Source organism: Vombatus ursinus, unplaced genomic scaffold, assembly GCF_900497805.2.
Source record: "Vombatus ursinus unplaced genomic scaffold, bare-nosed wombat genome assembly UNPS02014816.1, whole genome shotgun sequence".
In the NCBI taxonomy this organism is placed as follows: Eukaryota; Metazoa; Chordata; class Mammalia; order Diprotodontia; family Vombatidae; genus Vombatus; species Vombatus ursinus.
In genome coordinates this window covers 4,547,833-4,569,797 of record NW_020954594.1, presented here as the reverse complement: position 1 = coordinate 4,569,797, position 21,965 = coordinate 4,547,833, and the positions used below count along the sequence as shown (strand labels likewise).

Sequence of the window (21,965 nt, the reverse complement as noted above, 5' to 3'; positions counted from 1 at the left end):
TGAAATCACTTGATATTATGTTGTTATTTCCACAAGCCACATATGAAAATCATGATTTAATGAATACTTGAAAAAATAAGCAAATTATCTTCCTAAATTATCATTTTGAAATTTTACTTTCCACGTTATACTGCTACTACTTCATTTTAAACTCTTACCACTTTTAGCCTGAATGATTATACTAACCTCCCAGTCTTCATACCAACAAACTCCCTTTCTCTTCTCTAATCTTTTTTATTTTTTATTTTAGACTAAAACTTTAATACATAATAAGAAAAGAAAAAGAAACATATTATAAACTTAAGTGTTAAACCTAAATATAAAATAAGAAAAGAACAAAATGTTATGTGCACAGCAGAAAGTAGGAGAGGCTTCAGAATATATAGCAATAACTTTCCATTTCAAGAAAGGCTAGATATGAAATACTGCTCATTATATTGAAAGCTATCCATCTTTTCTTTTCTTCCTTGTAGGTTTTCTTTTGTTCTCTGCTGTACACTTTTTACTTTGTTCTTTTTCCCCACTTTCTCCCCACTTTAATCTATCTTTTGCCAGCAGAATTGTCCTAAGGCATATGTATGACAGCACAACTTCCTGTTCAAAGACTTTCAGGCATTTCCTATTGCTTATACTATAAAATAAAAATATTTTAGTCTAACATTATGCTAACTGGCCTTCTCCTACATGACTGCAATCTCCCCTCCCAATTTTATTTCACATTATTCCCCTTTATGTGCTCTATATTTTTAAATATGTTGTCTTCTACATCCACACAGCTATCCCCCCTTGTCTATAATGTGCCCTTTCCTCATGTCTGCCTTCCAGAATATTTCATCTTCTATGACACATGGAATTAATGTTATTATTGATGCCCTAAACTTAGTAGATGCTTTATAAATGCTGCATTAAGTTATGTTGTTTCTCTGCTCAGAAATATTTATTGGTTCCCCATTCCCTATAAAATAGCCTCAGTTTAACATTTGAGAGCCCTCCTAAGGTTGTCTCCACTATATATTTTCAACCTTATCTTCTATTCTTGGTACAGTGGGAAGAGCTGTGAATTTGGCATCAGAAGATCTAGGTTTGGCTTGGGACCCATACCCCATCATATCCCCCTCAAACAAATGGGACCCAAATTCTCTTGGGGCAAGGGGCGAAGGTCTTGGCTTCTGAAACTGCTTCCTGCTGGCAGGGGACATAGAGCTGTCCCTGCCTTGAAGGGGGGTCCAAAAGAGAGGGTTGAGTGGAGCACAGACTGCATCCAGAGGATATTGAGGGGACATTGGTTAGTACCTGCTGTTTACTCCAGCTGTAGATGAATTCTGTAGTCTGGAAGACACAAATCTGACAGAAAAGATTGCAGGGCCCAGATATAGGGAGAAGTAAAAGTGTAAGAGCCCCATTAAAATCATTTACATTTGACCTGTTACTTTTTCAAAAGTTTAAGTAACACTTTTGCAGGTAGGAGTTTTCCACCCCTGGTCAATAGTTACACAAAGGAATTTGCCAAGAGACTGACTTTCACTTCAGTTATCACTGAAATTTCCCTCCCCAAACCAAACTGAAGATGTTACTGACTTAATTTCAGTTTTTTGGGGGTATTGAATGACTACACATTCAGGTCAAAATAGCAAGATCTCACACACTTGCATTGTGCTTATATCATTTGCTGTCTATTTGCTCTGACTATAGAAATTTGCCAACCATGCTGTATCAGATCCACCTCATAGCCAGACTCAGGAATAGCCAGGTGGGTAACATTCCTTTTCAGAGGAATATAATGGGGAAACTGAGTCAGGAGATCCCATCTTAGACTGAGACTATAATTGTCCTCTCATCTTTTCCCGATGTTGACTTCCCAGTAGTATTACATTCTCCCTGAGTAGCTTGTGGCATTTCTCTCAGATGGTGAATCATTGATAATCTGTGGATTATTATGATCCATAAGACAACTCAAAATAAAATAATTTATGGTACCATGAGCTTTTATCTCAGTGTTTCACTAATCACAGCTTAGGAAAAAAAAATCCAAGATTGACATCTCAAATTTAAATTTGTCCTGGTGTAAAAAGCTAGTCATCAGAGATTATTTATTTCTATATACTTGCAGAATTCTTAGCAAGTCATAACCCAAACAAGCTTTTTGGCAAGTTTACACATTAAGACAATAACTAACAATAGCCAAATTGTTTTAGCAGTAACCAAATTATAAAAAGTTGCTTGATGTAACTGATACAAAAAGTTCACCAATTTGAAACTTGAAACAAATCCATTACCAGTCAGGTGACTTCAATTTTGTTAAATGCATTTCTAAATTATTTTATGCAGAGAATCAACGTCTCATCATTAACAGTTAAAACAGCAACTTTAAAAGAGCATGCTTACAAAAGTTCAGAGACTAGTTTCTTTACCTTGACCCATCCCCCTTCCCTCTGTCCCCAGGGCCACTGGGGTAGAGGTAGGGGTGGGGGGTGAGCAGGATGTGCTGAACCTGAGTGATGCTTCCAGGCAAAGGTTGCCCCAGGGCCCAAGGCCATTGCCAGTGGGGCCCATGCTGTAGCTACTGCTCCCCCCTCCTTCCTTTCGCCAGATGTAGGAGGGCAAATTCGAAGGTGAGGGGGGAAGGGTGGAACTTTCTTCTATGAGAGGGATTAACAAAGATACCCTCTTGACTCAAGGGAAAGGAGTGGGAGAAGGGAGTGACAAGGGTTGTAAGGAGGTGTGATCACAAAAACCTCTAGAATCTGCTAAGATATTTTTAGCTGTTCTAACTTTTCCTTGTATCCTCCATGAAGGAAGATCCGGGGATGTAGAGGGAAAGGAATAAGTAAGCCTCAAAGAACCAAAAAGCACGGGCAGTCTTCCCCAATTCCCTAGCGCAGAGAGAATTTACAGAATTGCGCATATGCTTCCAGATAGGGCGTCTGTCTTGTCCTCTAAGGTGTGCTCAGGTCCATGGCCTTGAACCAAGCCAGTGAACTAAGAGCCTGAGAGCCAAGTTCAAGACAGCCTCATAACTGTCTGCCCAAAAGGCACCTCCAGGCCTTCCTAGGTGCTTGGAGTGTGACCCCAACTGCAGGGCAAGAAAGAGATTGGGGAGAGGGGAGAGGCTTCCATACCTTCCAGTCTTGGCTAGAGAAGAGCTTGGGATTAGGCAGTTTTTCCCAGTCAGGGAACCATATGTTGAGGTTTAGGGGTGCTGGAACCCCAAAATCACAACACGTGGATTCTGCCTTAATGGATTCTACCCAAGCCTTCTTTCAGCCAAAGACAAGGTTTATTAGAACATCCACCATATTGGCCAGACTCTTAAGGAATCAGAACGCTGTGAACTATTGGCTAGATTATGAGAATCTGAGCCTTGCTAGACCTTTGCCCCTTACCCCAAAAGAATTTGGGTCCCATTTGTTTGAGGGGGGAATGACATGGTCCGGGCCCAAGCTGAGACCTTTGCCTCTCACCTCAAAAAGAATTTGGGTCCCACTTATCTATGAGCCCTAGAAAACCCTTGGACTGTCTTTGAATTCTCTTACTTGATCAAGGAAGTCTGTAGCCTGAGGCTATAATCCTATCAACTGGCCTTTCCTTAATAGACTAAGACTAATCTCCAATTCTGTTACCCCTCCACTTCCCACCCTTGATCCTGCCTAGACCCCTCCTCCAGTCACCCCAGCTTACTGGCCACTCCCATCAAGATACCCCTTCTCCCAGACCCCTCCTCCCGTCACCCCAAACTACTTGGCCACTCCTAGATCACTCTCACAGTTTTTCTGTATATAAGATCTATCTGGCCTCCATTAAGGGGCTGAGATTCTTAAAATGTAGCTGAGGCTCAGATTCTTATAGCTCACAAATGTTCCGATTCCTTAAGAGTCTGGCCAGTATGGCAGATCTTAAATAAATCTTGTCTTTGGCTTAGAGAGAGAGAGAGAGAGAGAGAGAGGGAGGGAGGGAGGGAGAGAGGGAGGGAGGGAGGGAGAGAGGGAGGGAGGGAGGGAGAGAGAGAGGGAGGGAGAGAGAGAGAGAATATCTAAATTTGAATTCAGCCCTGCCATCTAACTGTGTGACCTTGGTCACGTTACCTCATTCCTCTGTTTCCTCATCTGTAGAAGGAGGGTTTGATTAGTTGACTTAAATGGAACTATAGATAATACTGTAGAAAAATCTCTAAATCTACAGGCCTCTGAGCCCAACTAATCTTCTTGATTTGCCTTAAATTTACCGTGAGCTTTCCCCCTTCCACATCTTTGAATATGTTGTTTCTTCTGCCCAAAATGTTCCCACCCCCCATTTCTGCCTGTAGCAAGTCTACTTGTCTGTGAAGGCCCAGTTCAAACATGTTTGCTTTCATGGAACATTATCCAATCAGCACACAATCATCCTTATTATCATTAACAGCAACAAGTATTTATTAAGTGCATGTTATGTACCAAGCACTGGGGATACATAGGCAGAAAATTGGTCCTTGCCTTCAAGGAGCTCATGTTCCAATAAGGAAGACAACATAAAATAACTATGTACATACACACATATACATACATACATACATACACACTGTAAATGGGAGATAATCTCAGAAGAAAGGTACTAGCAGTGGAGGTGCTAGGGAGGGAGGGGAAGGAAGAGACTTAATGTAAAAGATGAAATCTGAGTCAAGTCTTGAAGGAAGCTGGGAGGTAGAAATGAGGAAGGAGAGCATGTGAGGCATGAAGAAAAGGCAGTGAGTTGGGAAATGAGGTATGTGTGGAACCAGGCTCATGTGGATGGATTGTAGAATGTATGGAGGGGAGTAAAGTGTAAGAAGACTGAATAGGTAGGAAGAGACCAGTTTGTGAAGTACTTTAAAAGCTAAAAATAGGATCAAATATATTGATCCTGGAAATAATAGGGCCACTAGAAAATATTGAATGGAGGGTGACATAGTCAGTCTTGTTCTTTAGTAAGATCATTTTGATGGCTGAGCAGAGAATAGGTTTGATTTGGGAGAGACTTGAGGTAGGGAGCTTCATGCACTGAAACAGGCCATTGCAGTAGTCTGGGCAGGAAGCAGCGAGAGCCTCTGTCAGTCGTAGCTATGTGAGTGGAGTGAAGGAGGCGTAATCAAGATGTTGTGAAGATAGAAACAGCAAGATTTAGCAACAGCTTGAATATGTGGAGCGAGTGTGAGAATCAAAGATTATGCCAAGATTGCAGACCTAGGTCACTGGGAGTATGGTAGTAGTAAGTTCTGAGTAATAAGGAAGTTTGAAAGAGTGGAGAGATTTTAGTGAAAGATAACAATTTCAGTTTTGGACATATCAAATTTAAGTTGTCTGTCTGAGATGTCCCAGAGGCAGTTGGTAATGTGAGACTGGAGCTTAGGGCTGGATTTGCCTACAGATCCTAACTGAGGAGCTGATGAGATCATCAGGTGTACTATCTCAGCAGGAGAACAAGGACAAAACAAGAGGCTCCACGAATGGGAACCTAGGGAGATAGCCACAGTTACTGGTTGTGACTTGAATAAAAATACAGTGGAAGAGACTGAAAAGGTGTGATCAGAAAGGTAGCAAAAGAACCAAGAGAAAGCAGTGTTGCAAAACTCCTGAAGAGGAGAGAACATCCAGAAGTGAGTGATTGACAATGTCAAAGCTTTCAGAATGGTTAAAAAGGTTGAGGGTTGAGAAAAGACTTAGATTTGGCAAATAAGAGATCATTGGTAGCTTTGGAGAGCAGTTTCAGTTGAATGATGAGATTGGATGCTAGACTACAGAGGTTTTAGAAGAGCTGGAGAAGTGGAGACGGCGATTGTAGATGTCTTTTTCAAGGAGGTTAGCTATGAAAAGGGAGGGATGTAATAGCTACTAGGGATAATCCATCAAGTAAGGGGCTTTTGTTGTTGTTGTTTTTTAAAGGATAAAGGAAGCAGAGATGTGTTCTGTAGGCAACAGGGAAGTGGCCAGTAGGTAGTGAGAGGATAGGGATGAGAAGGCAATCGGTAGCAAAAGATGGGGTGGAATGGGATCACTTGTTGTAGAGAGGTGACCACCTCTTCAAATGAAATGGTGTGATGGGGGTATGGGAGAAGACATATGAGTGATATGAAATGAGGAAGAGGGTAGAAGAGAGAACTCTTAGCAAACAGTCTCAATTTTTTCAGTGATGTATGAGGCATGAGGGAAGGGGATACCTTGAGAGGTTTGAGGAAGGGTGAAAAGGTTTTGAATAGCTACTCTGATGAGTAGCTGAATGACTCATTCAGGAGTTATAAAAGGATTTCCTTGCTGAAGTTAAGGTTCAGTTGAGATTAAGTAACAATTTTTTAATGGACCCAGACAGAACTGGACTGGAGTGTGTGTGTGTGTGTGTGTTGTGTGTTTTGAGTGTGTGTGTGTGCACATGCGTGTGTGTGCATTTTCTCCAGCTCTGTTCAGCATCATGTGGATAGGACTGAAGGTAGTGGATTGTGGGATTGATCCAGGATCGAGGTTTAGCAAGGTATAATTAGTAATAGGATAAAGGTTCAAATTAAGGTTGGTATAACATTGAATTATTTCACTAAGCAGCTAAACGGATAGGGAAGAGGAGAGTGTGGTCAGAAGTCATGACATTATAGAATCTTAGAGTCACAAAGAGACCAAAGAAGTCATCTAGTCTAGCGCTTCTTAAACTGTGAGTTGCGACCCCATATGGGGTCATGAAAAATTTGGCAACAGGAAAAAGTTTCTAAATGTGCAGTGATCAAAAATTAATTAAAAATCAAATGCATAATGAATCTGAGGTGTTTCTGGTAGTGCTGGCCGGTATTGCATCATGTAACTTCACTGCGGCCTTGGTTCTGAACACAAAGCATGCACGCTTTGCGCTGTGTATTCCCTCAGACTATGCAACATCAAGGACATAGCCAAAACTCTGAAAAGGGGTCATGAGTGGAAGAAGTTTAAGAAGCCCTGATTGTAGTCCAACTCCTTCCTGAAACATGAATCCCCTCTAGAGTATACATGATAAATAGTCATCCAGTTTGTTTCAGGACCTCTGATGAATAGGAGTACACTATCTGTATTCCATTTTTAGACCTCTACAAGATAGGAATCTCTTCCTTTTCTAAACCAAATGTGCATTGCTGTAATTTATAGATTTTAGTTCTGTATCTGTTTTCTAGGACCAAGCAGGTAAAGCCAGATCCGTCTTGTTCTTGACAACCTTTAAGATACTTGAGGGTTCATTCTACCATCTCTCTCTGTTACCTTCCCCTTCCCCACCAAATCTTCTCCACTTCTTTCAATCAGTCCTCATGTGGTATGATTCTCTTCCTTTATTCTTGACACCATGCCTTTAATTCTTCTTCCCTAGTTCCATATATGGCATGACTTCAGGCTCCTCACAAGCTTATCCCTCTTTCTTTTGACTTCCAGTGCCTTGAAGTAGACATAGTTCTTAAGATGTGGTCTGATTGGGTAGACTACAATAAACATATTAACATCCCTCTTCTGGACCCTAAACTTCTTTTAATTCAACATAATACTGCATTACTTTTTTTTCTGACTCCCACATCATACTGTTGACTCATTGATCTTGGAACCCACTACAAACTCATTTGTCTTTTTCAAATAAATACCCTTCTAACTCTGTCACTTTCCCCTCTCCCCCTCCAATGTCCAATCTTCATACTTGGGTGGTAGTTATTTTTTAAAATATAAGTGCACAACTTTTATTTTTATTATGTTTCATTTTTTAAAGTTATGAGTCATTTCTCTAAGTTGTCAGTCCTTTTGGTTTTCTTGCACTTTTGAATTTTCAGTTCTCATTATTTATACTACTCATGGTATTTGCCTTATATTGATAGTAACTTAAATAACCTGATGGAACTGTGATATCATTGATTTGGGAGTTCCCTCCAGCAATATATGTTATAACCCAGTCATTAATGTTCATCTTATGTGACTCTTATCCATGTTCTTTCATAAGTTTACCACAGGGAGTGGTAAAGCCTTTATCACTTTATTCTGTTTTGCATGGGTACCAGTGAAGCAATCAATTAATAAATCAGTAATTAGTAAGTGCCTACTATGTGCTAAGCACTGTTCTAAGCACTAGGAATGCAAAGAAAAAAAAAGAAGTGGAGGGGCAAAAGATAGTTCCTGCCCTCTAGGAGCTTACAATACAGTGAGGGAGACAACATGCAAACAAATACAAAGCAAGCCCTACATAGGATAAATAGGAAATAATTAGTGGAGGGAAGGCATTAAAATTAAGAGGTATCAGAGAAGGCTTCCAGTAAAAGATAAGATTTTAGTTGGGACTTAAAGGAAGCAAGGAGGTCTATAGGCAGAGCAGAGAAGGGACAGTATTCTGGGCATGAGGGATAGCCAGAGACAATGACTGGAGCAGAGAGACAGGATGTCTTGTCTGTGGAACAGCCTGGAGACCAGGATCCCTGGATCAAAAATTATGTGCTGATGAGTAAGATGTAAGAAGACTGAGAAGGTGGGAGGAGGCTAGGTTATGAAAGGGCTTTGAATGCTAAACAGAGGATTTTGTATTTGCTCCTGCAGGCAATGGGGAGACACTGGAGGTTATTGAGTAGGAGAAGTGACATGATCAGACCTGCTCTTTAGGAAAGTCATTGGGGTGGGAAGAGTCTTGAGGCAGGCAGACCCATCCACAGGCTATTGCAGTAGTCCAGATGTGACTTGATGAGAGCCTGCACCGAAGTGGTGGCAGTGTCAGAGAGAAGGGGTGTTCTTGAGAGATGTTGCAAAGGTGACATCAACAGGGTAACAACTTGGATATAGGGGATGAGAGATAGTGAGGAATCTAGGATGACTCCTGGTTGAGAGACTGGGGGATGGTGTTGCCCTCTGTTGTTGTTTGTCATTCATTCTCCATGAGGACCATGACATCAGGGAGGTGAAGCCATGACATGCAAGTGAATTGGATTTAAGTGACAGAGGGCTATGCAAAGTCACCAGCCTCACTTTCTTCTCAGGAGCCCTTTGGGTCCAGTGGCAAGATATAGATCAGGACAACAGGAGATGGCCCTTGATGCAGTGGGAGACCTTGGTCTTTTTTATTTTATTTTTTTTTAAGGCAATTGGGGTTAAGTGATTTGCCCAAGGTCACACAGCTAGTAAAAATCAAGTGTTTGGTCTGAGGCCGAATTTGAACTCAGTTCCTCATGACTTCAGGGCCGCATGACTTCATGGCCGGTGCTCTATCTACTTTGTCACCTAGCTGCCCTTGAGACCTTGATCTTTTTAAGCTTTTTAAAGGAAAGATAGAAGTTCTGTTTTGAATGTGGGGAGTTTAAAATTTCTCTGGACATCCACTGAAAGGGAGTTGGAGATGTGAGATTGAAAGTCAGGAGAGAGATTGAGGCTGGAAAGGCAGATTTTAGAATCTGCATAGAAATGGTAATTAGATACATGGGAGTTGATGAAATTACCAAGTGAAATAGTGTTGTAGAGGGAGAAAGGAAGAGGGCCCAGAGAGAACCCTGAGGGACATCTGTGGTTAAGGGGTGTGCTCTGGAGGATCCCAACAAAGGAGAAAGAGGAGTGGTCAGAGAGGTAGGAGGAAAACCAGGAGAGAGTGGTGTCCCAGAGAGAAGAAAGTATCAAAGAGGAGAGAGAGATGAACAATGTCAAAGGCTGCAGAGTAGTCAAGGAAAATGAGGATTGAGAAAAGACCATTGGATTTAGCAACTAAGAGATCATTAGTAACTTTGGAGAGGGCACTCAGAGTTTCCACCATTCTGCTTCTTATTGTAATTATATATGTTATCTCTCCTTTTAGTTTGCCAATTCTTTGGAGGTTGAGGTTGTATTTTTTTTCTTTAAATCTTCATATTCTTTGCAACACCTTTAAAAAGTGCCTTCCAGACAGTTGCTCAGTAAATATTTGAATGAATTGGATGCTTATCCATATGGTGTATTTTTGTTCCAGGAATATGAGATACCTTCTCAAGTAGTATATCTGAAGGCAGGCTCATTTAAACGTGCTAAGTTTGGCAAGATATAATTAGACAGGTAATTAATGCGACAAAAGTCATACAAATACAAAATTAATGTGACATTGAGGTAAATAGTTCAACCTTTCTGAGCCTCAGCCTCTTGATCTATAAAATGAAAAGGTTAGATGATGTGAGCTCTTTCCATCTTTTAGATTCTATAATTCTAAATTATTTGGTTTTTGGATTATTTATGCTACTCTTTGCTTCTCCTGTCACATTGTTTGAAAATGTTCTCTAGAAAAAAATATTTTCCAGTTTATAATTAAAACCTTCCTTTAAACTGTCCTTCCCACTTAGGTAAACTTAACAGCTCCTATGAATCCAGCCAATGCCTCAGGGTTGTGTTATGAGGAGTATTGCTTACAAACTGGCTATGTGGTAGCACTTTATGGTGGATGATACTGTTTAATTTTAGCAGGGTTCAGAAAATACCTAGAAGAAGCTAGATCCAAACATCTTAAGTAGAAACAATTTTTTTTTTAAGCTACATATATGTTTAGAGTGTACTATAATTTTAAAGACCTTCTTGAACTAGATTTATCATTTCTTCCCCTGAAACAGTCAGTTATTGTTTCTAATAGCAGCTAAAGCTTAGGTGTACTAATGGTGTTACATATAGGTAAGATAAGAGGTCGTTATCACTTTTTGTCTTCTCTGTCTGGTATGCAACGTCACATATGTTTTCTTTACTGCATTGAAGTTTCCATTAGAGTCTACAACTAAGAGTTGATTTCAGACCCAAGGTGGGAAATGAATTATGCTTATCTTCCATAGAAAAGAGATATGATTGTCATAATAACTCACAATATATATCAATCAGATTCATTCACAACTTCTCACTTTTAATTTGAAAAAAAAAGAATATTAGAAATTGTAATTTAAAATATAATTCAACACAGTACACATTTATTAAACACTCACTATGTGACAGGTACTGTATTAAGTGCTGGGAGTAACAAACCAAAAGAAACGTAATTCCTACCCTCAAGGAGTTTACAGTATAATAAGGAAAGACAGTACTCAAAAGGAGACTGAAAAGGGGGCGGCCTGCAGCCTGTCTGTGTATATCTGGGGGAGGAAGGCTGTGCTGTTCTGTGCATTCCAAACCTAAGAGAGCTGCTAATAGAAAGTGGAGAATTACCTAGAAGGTTCAGATCCCAGCCTTCTGTAAAGGAAAGCTTTGGGAGGAGTTTAGTACTCTACCCTCCAGCCCTCCTATCAGAGAGGAGAAGAATCTGAGAGAGTTGGGAAGTTGTTTAAAAAGGATTCCAAGTGGTATTAAACATGTCAGGACATAAGGATACTTCATTTATCTTAGCTTGATTAGTAATTGCTAAAAAATATTTTGGCGGTCTCTGTTAAATAATTTGCTGGTACTGAATTAGCCTCAAATGAATGGGTTACCATAGAATGGATCATTTACCAATACTAGAACTTCAGTGAGTCAATTAATGAGGCAAATGATGATAGGAGACCTAGTTTCTGTAGCTCATGTGTTGACAATTTGTCAGCTGAAGTGGATATATGATTAAGTAAATAGTGGCTAAATTTTCAAATGCTCAAATAGCAACAACTTTAGCTGAGAATCTCATTTATTCTTTCTCCTTCCAAGTTATCTATTACCCTGAATATTAGACCCCTCACTATACAGGCTATACCCCTAAAATGAGAGATCTATAAAAGGAAAAAAAACCATGTAGGTACCCAATGAACCATAATGACAATTATTTTATTTAAGCCACTTCTGATTACTTTAAAACAGTATTAAAGTATGGTAGGATTCATGGCTTAATCTAAAATGCAAAGGTAGAATTTGGTTTTTGGATAAAGTTTCTCAACCAAAATGGGATAAGAAAGAAGAGAAAAGAGCATTAGTTAGCCACTTGATTGGTTAAGACTTGCAGGTTTAGAACATTTGAAAGAATTAGAGTATGATTTCCACATACTTTTAACTACCATATATCAAAGGAGATAGCTTGGCATAGTGGAAAAATGACGGAACTTGGGATCAGGGTAACTGAGACCCAGCTCTTGTTACTAACAAGATCTGTGGACTTGAGAAAGCTCCTTAACCTCTTAGGACCTGTTTTCTCAACCATTTTGTGAGAGATTTGGACTGTCATCTCTTCAGTTTTAAATACTATGACTGCCATAATGAATTCTTTCCCACTGATGTGAGGAAAGCTACCTGAAGGCACAGTGAATGGATTATAAGAGTACAAAATCTTAGGTTTCATCTGATAGTGTGGTCCAATGCTGAGTACAATGCCTTGAAAATAATAGGAGCACAATAAAAATGTATTTTCCTCCTTCTTCCTCTTCTCCATTCCTGGCCCTACCCCTTCCTCCCATTGTTCTTCCCTTGTCCTATTGTATAAAATAACAAAGATTTAGTAGCCAAGAGTGTAGTAAAACATGGACTCTATCTCCAAAGAAAGCTTCTGTGGCAAACGGAAGAGGGTTAGGTCAGGCTTCTAGGTGATTTTCTCCCTGGCAAAGTGATCCATGTTTTGAAATATTTGAGGGCTTCTATTTGAGGTTACCTAAGTCAAGTCTTTTAGGCCTGAGAATGACTTTACTTCTCTTTCCAGGTTCTCACTTAATTCTAGTGCCTTCTCTCGACTGATTATCTTCACTTAATTCTGTATGTATCTTGTCTGTACATAGTTTTTTCATTTTGTCTCCACCATTAGATTATGAGCTCTTTGAGAGCAGGGACTATTTTTTGCCTTTCTTTTTATCTCCAGCACTAAGCGTAGTACCTGGCACTTAGGAGTCTTTTAATAAATGCTTACTGACTGAAATATTAACAACTGGTTCTTTATATATTATTCTTTCCCAGGACACTCAATCAAACATTGGGAGTCCCTTAATTCGAACAGCACCTCAGATCATTGGAGCAGAGGATGATGACTTTGGCACCGAACATGAACAGGTGATGTTTTCTCTAAAGCAGGAACTATCAGTTTTTAAGATATTGCCCAGTTTGTTAACAAAAACTAACACCTTCCTGGGGCCATGAAACAGCAGTTTCCAGGATTTGATGCTGAATTTTCAATCTGACAGTCTCTTAGGTGAATTGCTATTTTTATCCTTAAACTTCTCCCTAGTAGTAAAGGCTCTGATGTTAAAGCTTATATGACTTTGGGGCACTGAATGCATTCCGTAATTATCCATTAGAATTTTTTTCTTTTGAGTAGTCTTAAAAAAAAAAAAAAGCTAAGCTCAAGCTTGTCCTTATCTTGCCTACCCTCTTGTTACCTATTTCCTCACACCTAAATCTCCCAAAATTTGAGTTGATATAGGATAATTATAGTGATAGTATTATCTTAATTATATGATTCATAGACTGAGTAGCAAAGAAACTTAGTGATAGTTTTAATAAAAACACATAAGTTCACTCTCCATTTTCTAAGCTAATAGTCTCCAAACTTTTTTGATCATATACCCCTTAGCAAGATATTTTTTTGAGGCTAGAGCACTGGCCCTAAAGTCAGGAGGACCTGAATTCTAATATGGTCTCAGACCAAACAGTTGACAATTACTAGCTATGTGACCCTGGGCAAGTCACTTAAACCTAATTGCCTAAAAAACAAAAACAAAAACAAACAAAAAAAAAGATTTTTTTTTTTGAGTATACTCTTCCAAAATATTTTTATTTGCTTATTGGCTATATATTTACTTATTTATAAATTATATTCAGATAATTCTGTATTAGTAATTATATACATCCTGAAACTTACACAGAAATAAAAATTAAAAAGAATAAGTTGAAGAGAAATAATATTTGACCCTAGAATCAGTAGAGAGCTACTGAAGTTTTAGTATATAGGGGAGTGACACTGTCAGATCTGCACTTTGAAAAAACACTTTGGCAACTGCATGGAGGATGGATTGGAGAACAGAGAGATTTGAGGCAGGGAGACTAGTTAGGAAGCTATTGCCTATGGAGGATGAGATACAGCTCATCTTCACACTCTCCAACTGGTTGATCACTCACACTTTATGGTTCAAGGAGTGGCCCCTACTTTGGTAACTTCTGCTCTAACTTATGCTTATTTGGCATCTAAAACTCAACATACCCTGAATAGAATTCATTATCTTTTTTCCAAAATCCACCTTTCTTCCTCATCTCTGTTGAGGGCATCATCATTCTTCTACTTGCCCACGAGTTTAGCTTCATCATAATCCTCAATGTTTTTTGAGGATAAAATGAGATATGTACCTAGTTGGTTGTCTTGTCTTACTGTTTCTATCTCCACAATATCTCTTGAATATATCCTGTTCTTTCTGCACAAATGACCACTTTACCAGTTCAAGTCCCCAACACCTCTCTCATTGCTGTTACCCTGCTGATTGGTCTCTTTCCCTCTTCAACCTATTCCATACACAGCTGCCAAAGTGATTTTCCAAAATACTAGTCAGATCCATGGGACTCTCCTAATGTCTTCCTGTTATCTCAAATACGAACTTTGCCATTAAAAAATTCCTTAACTTGGCTTTAACCTACCTTTCCAGTCTTATTCTATATCATCCCACTTTATGCATTCTAGGGTACAGACAGAATATCCTTCTTGCTATTTCTCATGCAAGACATTCCATCACCTGTCTCAATGCCTTTGCACAGACTATCTTTCATACCAGAAATACCTTGTCTCCTTACCGCCACCTCTTAGAATCCTTAATTTTCTTCAAAACTTAGTACAGATGTCACGTTTTATGAGTGAGGCCTTTCATGAATTCCCTCGCTACTACTGCCTTTCTCTCCCCTTCTTTTACCTTGTATTTATTTAATATATATTTTAAATATAATTACATAGGTATATGTTATCTCCCCACAGTGGAATGTGAGCTTTCAAAGGCAGGGATGGTTTCACTTCTGTCTTTGTATCACTAATGCATCATCATCATCACCATCACTAGCATTTATGCTTTAAAACTTATAAAACACTTTACAAATACTATCTCATTTTATCCTCTAAAAACAAAAACAACACCTCCCCCCAACAAAACAAAACAAAACCCTTGGAAGTAGGTGCTATTATTGTCAGAGCCAGAGGTTAAGTAACTTGCTGGGGTCACACAGCTAGTAAGTATCTGAGACTGACTTTGAACTTAGGTCTTCCTGACTCCATGTCCAGTGCTCTTTTCATTGCATCACTTTAATAAGTGATTATTGACTGATTGTCCAAAAGGTAAAGAAATCCATTGCTGAGTTAAAAGACTGCTTTGTTGTTCAGTCATTTTTCATTTGTGTCCGACTCTTTGTGACCCTGTTTGGGGTTTTCGTGGCAAAGATAGTGGAGTGGTTTGCCATTTCTTTCTTCAGCTCATTTTACAGATGAGGAAACTGAGTCAAACAGGGTTAAGTGACTTGTCCAGGGTCACACAGCTAGGAAGTGTCTGAGGCCAGATTTGAACTCAGGAAGATGAGTTTTCTTGACCCTGTGCCCAGCATTCTATCCGCTTTGTAGGATAGCTATTATTTAGTACAGGAAGAAGGGCCATAATTTCACTTCGAATAAAATGAGTTTTTGTAATTTTTTGATTCCCTACATTATTGAAGCCAAGCCATCTAATCTAGTTCATTCCTTCACCATCAGAGACCCATTCTGTCTACCCTGAAATGTTGACAGATCTCCAGAGAGAAAGACTCTATAGTTTATTTTGCTTATGAATTCTTATAATTACTCTTAACAGTCTTGAATTTTCTCTTCCTCCTTCCCAGTTGAAAAAATACAACACACACACGCACGCACACACACGCACGCACACACACACACCCAATATAATAAATCTCTCAATGTAAAACTATTCCTCTTCACAGATTAATGGACAATGCAGCTGCTTCCAAAGTATTGAATTGCTGAGATCCCGCCCTGCTCACCTAGCTGTGTTCTTACACCATGTGGTTTCACAGTTCGACCCTGCAACATTGGTGAAACATCATTGTTTGACATATAATTATTGTTATTATTTACAAGTAAACCTTAGTCCTCTCAAAGCTTAAAATTCAAGTGTTCACATTTTATACAAGAGTTAAAACGTGGGGTGGGGTGGGGTCGGGTGGGAAATGGAGAAATGGGGAAGAATTCTTGCCCATGAAGTTCAGACTTTTCCTATTCATCTGACATAGCAGGACAAATCTAAAGATAAATAAAATCACAATGAAGCTCCTTTCAGAGTAGTGGCAACTTGGTAATAATATTTCTTAAAATAACTTATGAAGTCTTATGATTATTCTTTGAGAAAATGAACAGATTGAATATATGATGACCTCTCACTTTCTCTCTCTTTGTTGTTTTTTTCCTCTACTACAGCTCTGTTATCTTTATTCAGACTTGTATAAACAGACCAATTCCAAGGAAACTCGGCGCATCTTCCTTGAGTTTCACCAGTTTTTCCTGGACCGAGCCGCAGTGAGTTGCCAATTTCATATTTTCATCTTTAATTTAATGTCCACCAACTATTAAGCACTTACCATATGCTTAATTGTGTTACCTGCTGTGTGAGATAAAAAGACAAGTAAACAAAGTCCTTGTCTTCAAAAAATTTGCAGTCTAGTAGGAGTTGACATATATATATATAGATAAATATGAGATAAATTAAGATGTGATGCATGCCTAAAAGGAGTACAAAAATGAAGCAGCATCAATTAGGGGATTCCTCATTTCCTTTTGGGGAATATATTTCTAAGTTAATGTGTAATCAGATGTTTGTTGAATTAAAACATATAAATGTACACAAGTGTGTGTTTTGGAGTGTGTATTCATATGTTTATTTGTGTATATGTACACATAGTCTTTGTAATACTTGCCTAATTACATTCTAAGTGAAGTGTTTGGCACATAATAAATATTTTTAAAATTAAAATACGGAAAAATGTCATTCATAATGAGTTAGTGGATTTTTCCCACAACAAAATATTAACATTTTAACCTATTTTAGGGCTAAATATTAGGGAATAGCAATTAGCAAATTTGGTAAGACCCTGTATATATTGCTATTATCAAAACTACTCATTTTTCTTAAGTAAAAAATCTTATTTTCATTAAAATTGTTAATTGTGTTCAAATTTCCCAAGTATATTTGTATTTCGTGCATTTTCATTTTATACTAGCCACTCAGGATAAGTCATCAATGCTGGCTTTAAAAAAAATTTTAAATAAGTTTTTATTGATGTCTTCTGTTTTTTATGTCATCATACTTATCCCTAGTAAACCTTCCCCTTCTGTTTCCCAGAAAGCCATCTCACATAACATAATATTACTATTGGATCTTAAGCTAACATTATTGTCCTTCATGTTATGAATTTGGTATAACCCAGTGGTTTTACCTGCTTTAGATAATGCTTACTTATAAATAAATGGGAATTTAAAATAAACACACATCTAAACACTTTAAGAAATGGTGATTTGTTCATTATCTAATTCAATCAAATAAAAGCGTTGAAACTCAGTTTTTAAGAACTTCCATATTACATTTCTTGCTGAAATATTAGAAGTCTCTTACTATGTTCTGCACCCTTTTGTTAAATTACTAGAACCATAGCCTGCAACTCTTGTGACTTATTACTCAATCTTAGAGCTAAAGACCTTTTTGGAAGGTTTTTAACTGAAGTGGTTATTATATATAAATCAGATATTTTATAATTCCTTGAACATCCTTAGAGGGAGAATACCAAATAAAGCGTAGCTAAAAGCACCTACCCATTCATTATTTTAATTCAATAAGCATAATTGCAGAAAGTTAAGCAGAGGTGGTATGACTCTAAAAATACAACATTTATATCCAGTACTTCCTCAAGTGAAAAGCACTGTAAACTTACATAGCAAAATGACTTTTGAGTGTATTCTATACAGAGAGTTCACTGTGTTTATCTAGAAAAAGCATCTCTGATTTTGTACCTCCAAATTATGAGTCTCAGATGAGGTTTTAAAAAACATGTGATGGTGTATATTTCTGTACTTCAAACTCAACATGATTTCATTCCTATGAGTACTTTTGCTGATCAAAGCATATTGCTGTCCTTTATAGAAGGTCGTCTTGATTAGCTGTTATGAAAAATGTTCCTCACCTAGTAGGCAACCTTCTGGAGATTATCTGTCTAAACTTAATCTGGCTATTAGATGGTTCGCCATCTAGACCCACACCAAAAGCCTTTCCTGCTGCATAGGAACTGCCAGGACTTGAATCCTGATGGCATAGTCTTTGAAAACTCATCTCTACATGGTGATGAGATAACTGAGAGGACCTTGATAATATATAAATTGTATTAATTTTCCCATATTGCTCCAAATAAGCAATCAATTAATTGTACTACCTGTAAACTTATGTGAAATTTACTTCATTTTTTCACTTTGGAATAATCAATTAAGTTACTTAGTAAACATTTTTTAAATGCTTATTCTGTGCCTAGGCACTGGGCTAATTGCTGGGGGTATAAATATGAAAAAGAAAGATAGTCAGTGTTGTCAAGGATCTTACAATCTAATGAGGGAAGGCAATACACAAAAGGAAACTGAAAAGCAAGAGGGTGGGAATTGGGGTAGGGTGGGATGATAAAGTCCAAAAAGGTACAAGTAAGTGGGAAATGAAGAGGTGACTGGCCTGGGAGCCCTGTTTAAATAGTGACTTTGAGAAAACTCTTTGCTCTGCTCTGTAGTCCTCAGATCAGTGGGGTAGAGGATACTGAAAGTACTAATAAGGTGTGAGTTGATGCAGTCTCAGAGAATGATGAATTTTCTGATTTTTAGAACTGGAAAGGATGCAAAATTTTTATATTGTAGTTAAATTATTTGGCTTCTTTCTCTTGAAGCATTAGCTCTGTGAACTTAGATAGCAAAATGGCTAGGAGGACACACTAACCAGACATGTAATGTTTGTTGTAAGTACCCAGAAAAACATCTTTGATTCAAAACCCCCAAAATGAATTTTTTTCCTAAAGGAAACTCTTTGATGGGTCAAATATAAAAATGTTCTAGATATAACAGATTTGGATAAGTAAGGACATAGTCAACGAGATTGTAAATACTAAAGTGGATTTATAATCTCGTCAGTGTGGTTACTTCTTCTGGTGGTACAGACAGACATTCCACTGGTGGAAGACATCCCACACCTCATCCCGTGCAGCTTTTTGTCCATGGCAGCCAACATATGCTCCATACACAGCCCACCCAGGGTACTAAACTCCTTTTTCTTGGTATTTCAACATTATGTGGATAACAATGTTAGAACTTAAGCTATTCTGTTATTCTTAAGCTTTGAGAAGAAAGTAATATAATGTTTTCAATAAGCATAGATCAATGTGTATGTTTATAATTAAGTAAATATTGATCAAGTATAATGTGTACCATACTAAGCACTAAGGAGTACATAGAATCTAGACTATATCACTGAGATGTGTATATGTGTGTTTATACACACATAAATATTTGTTGAAAGATACACAGTGCTGTTTCTTAGCTTTTTTTTCTCTTCCCCCCCCCTTTTTTTAAAGCACTTGAAGGTTTCTGTTCCAGATGAAATATCTCTAGACCTGGGTAAGTAAGTCTATCTATGGTACTACAAGTCTCAAAGAGTAAGACATATACAGCAGCTAGGTGATGCAGCAGATAGAGCACTGGATCTGGAGTTAGCAAGACCTAATTTAAAATCTGGCCTCAGACACTTAATAGCTTTGTGAACCTGGGTAAGTTATTTAACCTTTGCCTGCCTCAGTTTTCTCATCTGTAAAATAAAGATAATAATAGCATCTATTTTCCAGGGTTGTTGTGAGGATCAAATTAGATAATATTTGTAAAGTGCTTTGCAAATCTTAAATTATATATAAAACTATTGTTGTGGTTGTTTTTGAGAGATTTCCAAGTAATCTCTTTACAAGGTCATGTCAAGTGAATTTATTTAACTTGAAGGAAAGATACAGTAGCTAATCACCACATTTGTTTCAGAGGTTCAAACCTAGAGCTGAAAAGCTATGAGGTAAAGATAAAGTCTTTAATAAATAATTTTAGGTTGTACTTAATATAAGAGGTAATATTGATCTTTTTGTCAGCTGATGTATATTGACTCACAGGTAATGCTGTTAATTCCTTTCTTATTTTCCTTTAGAAAAAAGAAGGCCAGAACTTATACCTGAAGATTTGCATCGACATTATGTCCAAACTATGCAAGATAAAGTCTATCCTGAAGTTCAGAAGCATTTGGAAGACTTTAGGTATGTATATTGGCAGATTATAATTAATTTTATCATTAGAGATTATTTTAGGTAGAGGGAGATTTTAAAATCCCTGCACCCTGGCTTTAGGGGCATGGTTCAAACCAATCTTGAACATCTAGGTCTTCTGTCTGTGAGTGGAGTAGAACTGACGTACATGGTCCATTCTGCCAGTTGATTGCAGTTGTAGATCTCTGTGTTTTGTGTGTGAGAAGTGTATCCCTTTGGGGGCATAAAATCTGTGTTCTGATATATGATTGTCTTCAGAGTTTCTTCCCCCAGCACCCTAGGTGACATTAGATTATGACATTAGATATGTCTTTTTCCCCAGAGCCAGAAACTGTTAACTAGAGGGACACACAGTCCAATCATCACCAAAGGGAGATACTTCTTTTCTAGTGTCTTTCTATAGCATTCATCTTATTCTCTTCAGGCAGAAACGTAGTATGGGGCTAACCTTAGCTGAAAGTGAACTGACCAAACTTGATGCAGAGCGAGACCGTGACCGGCTAACCCTGGAGAAAGAACGGGCATGTGCAGAGCAGATCATTGCCAAAATTGAAGAAGTGTTGTGAGTAATAGAGTATTATAAAATGGAGATTTCTTTTATCACCATATAAGAAAGACTGATTGAAAGAATCAGCATAAGAAAAAAAATATATAAATATATAATAAATATATATATATATATACACACACACATATATGAAATGTTAGTGATTTCCTACGCTGATATTCTGAGAATTTTTGTTAAATGAGTAAAAGTTTTTTTTCCCCAAATCAAATATTTATTATCTATTGTGATTTAAATTTCATAGGATATCTAGAATAAAGCATGTATAATTGATGAAATAAAGGTGAAAAGATTTTAGCTCCACTGTGGATTAGACTGTCTCTGGCACCAAATTCTTTGTACTAAGAATTTAGTAACATGGCTTTGGCATCTACTGTCTTGAGTTTTGAGTATCAAAGTTAAGTGATGAAAAGATAACTTATTAAATTTTAATTTATTATTTCCAAACTTTCTTGTTTGTAGGATGACAGCTCAAGCTGTTGAAGAAGACAAGAGGTAATATATTCATTTTCTTGCATTTTCAGTGGAGCAGTAAGAAAAACACTCCCCAATCCTAATTTATGATTCATTCTTTGTGATTTATAAGTAATATAACAGTCTCCCTCTAGTGGTATACATTTACAAAGAGACTTCCTAGTCTCTTCATGAATGGAATTTGTCTTTGTAACTATAGATTGTAGTTTATGCTTCACTTGTTGCCTTAGGCATATTGCCCATAGGCCTAGAACAGTCACTGATTCCTTTATCCTGTTCACCTTTCCTTATCAAAAGTAACATTTAAGTTAATCTTTTCTCTTCTAGTTCAACAATGCAATATGTGATCCTCATGTACATGAAGCATTTGGGAGTCAGAGTAAAAGAACCTCGGAATTTGGAGCATAAGCGAGGTCGCATTGGATTTCTGCCAAAAATCAAGGTACAAGTGGTGTAAAGGGGGTTTCTGCACTTCTATGTGGATCCCTACCTTTTATTTGTATTGGTTTAATTTTCCTCATTGTATATTTATATTATCAGCATCCTCCCTTTCCCCCCTCCAAGATTTTTTCATTGGCTGTGTACATTATTCTGTGAGAATACTCTTCAGCAGATTTTGTCTTTTGTATCCTTATCTTAATTTCTCAAGTTTACATTCCTCCATTCAGCTCATCCTTCACCTGCCCTACTTTTTTCATTTCCCCTAAAAT

The 21,965-nt window shown here is 37.8% G+C and overlaps 1 protein-coding gene across 2 annotated transcripts in view; it reads left to right on the top strand.

The window, feature by feature from the left end:
* ARHGEF12 (Rho guanine nucleotide exchange factor 12) overlaps positions 1-21,965 on the top strand; it is a 176,939-nt gene that overhangs the window by 122,826 nt on the left and 32,148 nt on the right. For both annotated transcript variants that reach the window (XM_027835496.1, XM_027835495.1), the window contains 8 exons: positions 12,834-12,926; positions 15,819-15,929; positions 16,312-16,410; positions 19,491-19,533; positions 20,102-20,207; positions 20,641-20,778; positions 21,244-21,276; positions 21,583-21,697. In XM_027835496.1, the coding sequence (XP_027691297.1) occupies positions 12,834-12,926; positions 15,819-15,929; positions 16,312-16,410; positions 19,491-19,533; positions 20,102-20,207; positions 20,641-20,778; positions 21,244-21,276; positions 21,583-21,697 (738 nt within the window). The remainder of the gene's footprint in view (positions 1-12,833; positions 12,927-15,818; positions 15,930-16,311; positions 16,411-19,490; positions 19,534-20,101; positions 20,208-20,640; positions 20,779-21,243; positions 21,277-21,582; positions 21,698-21,965) is intronic.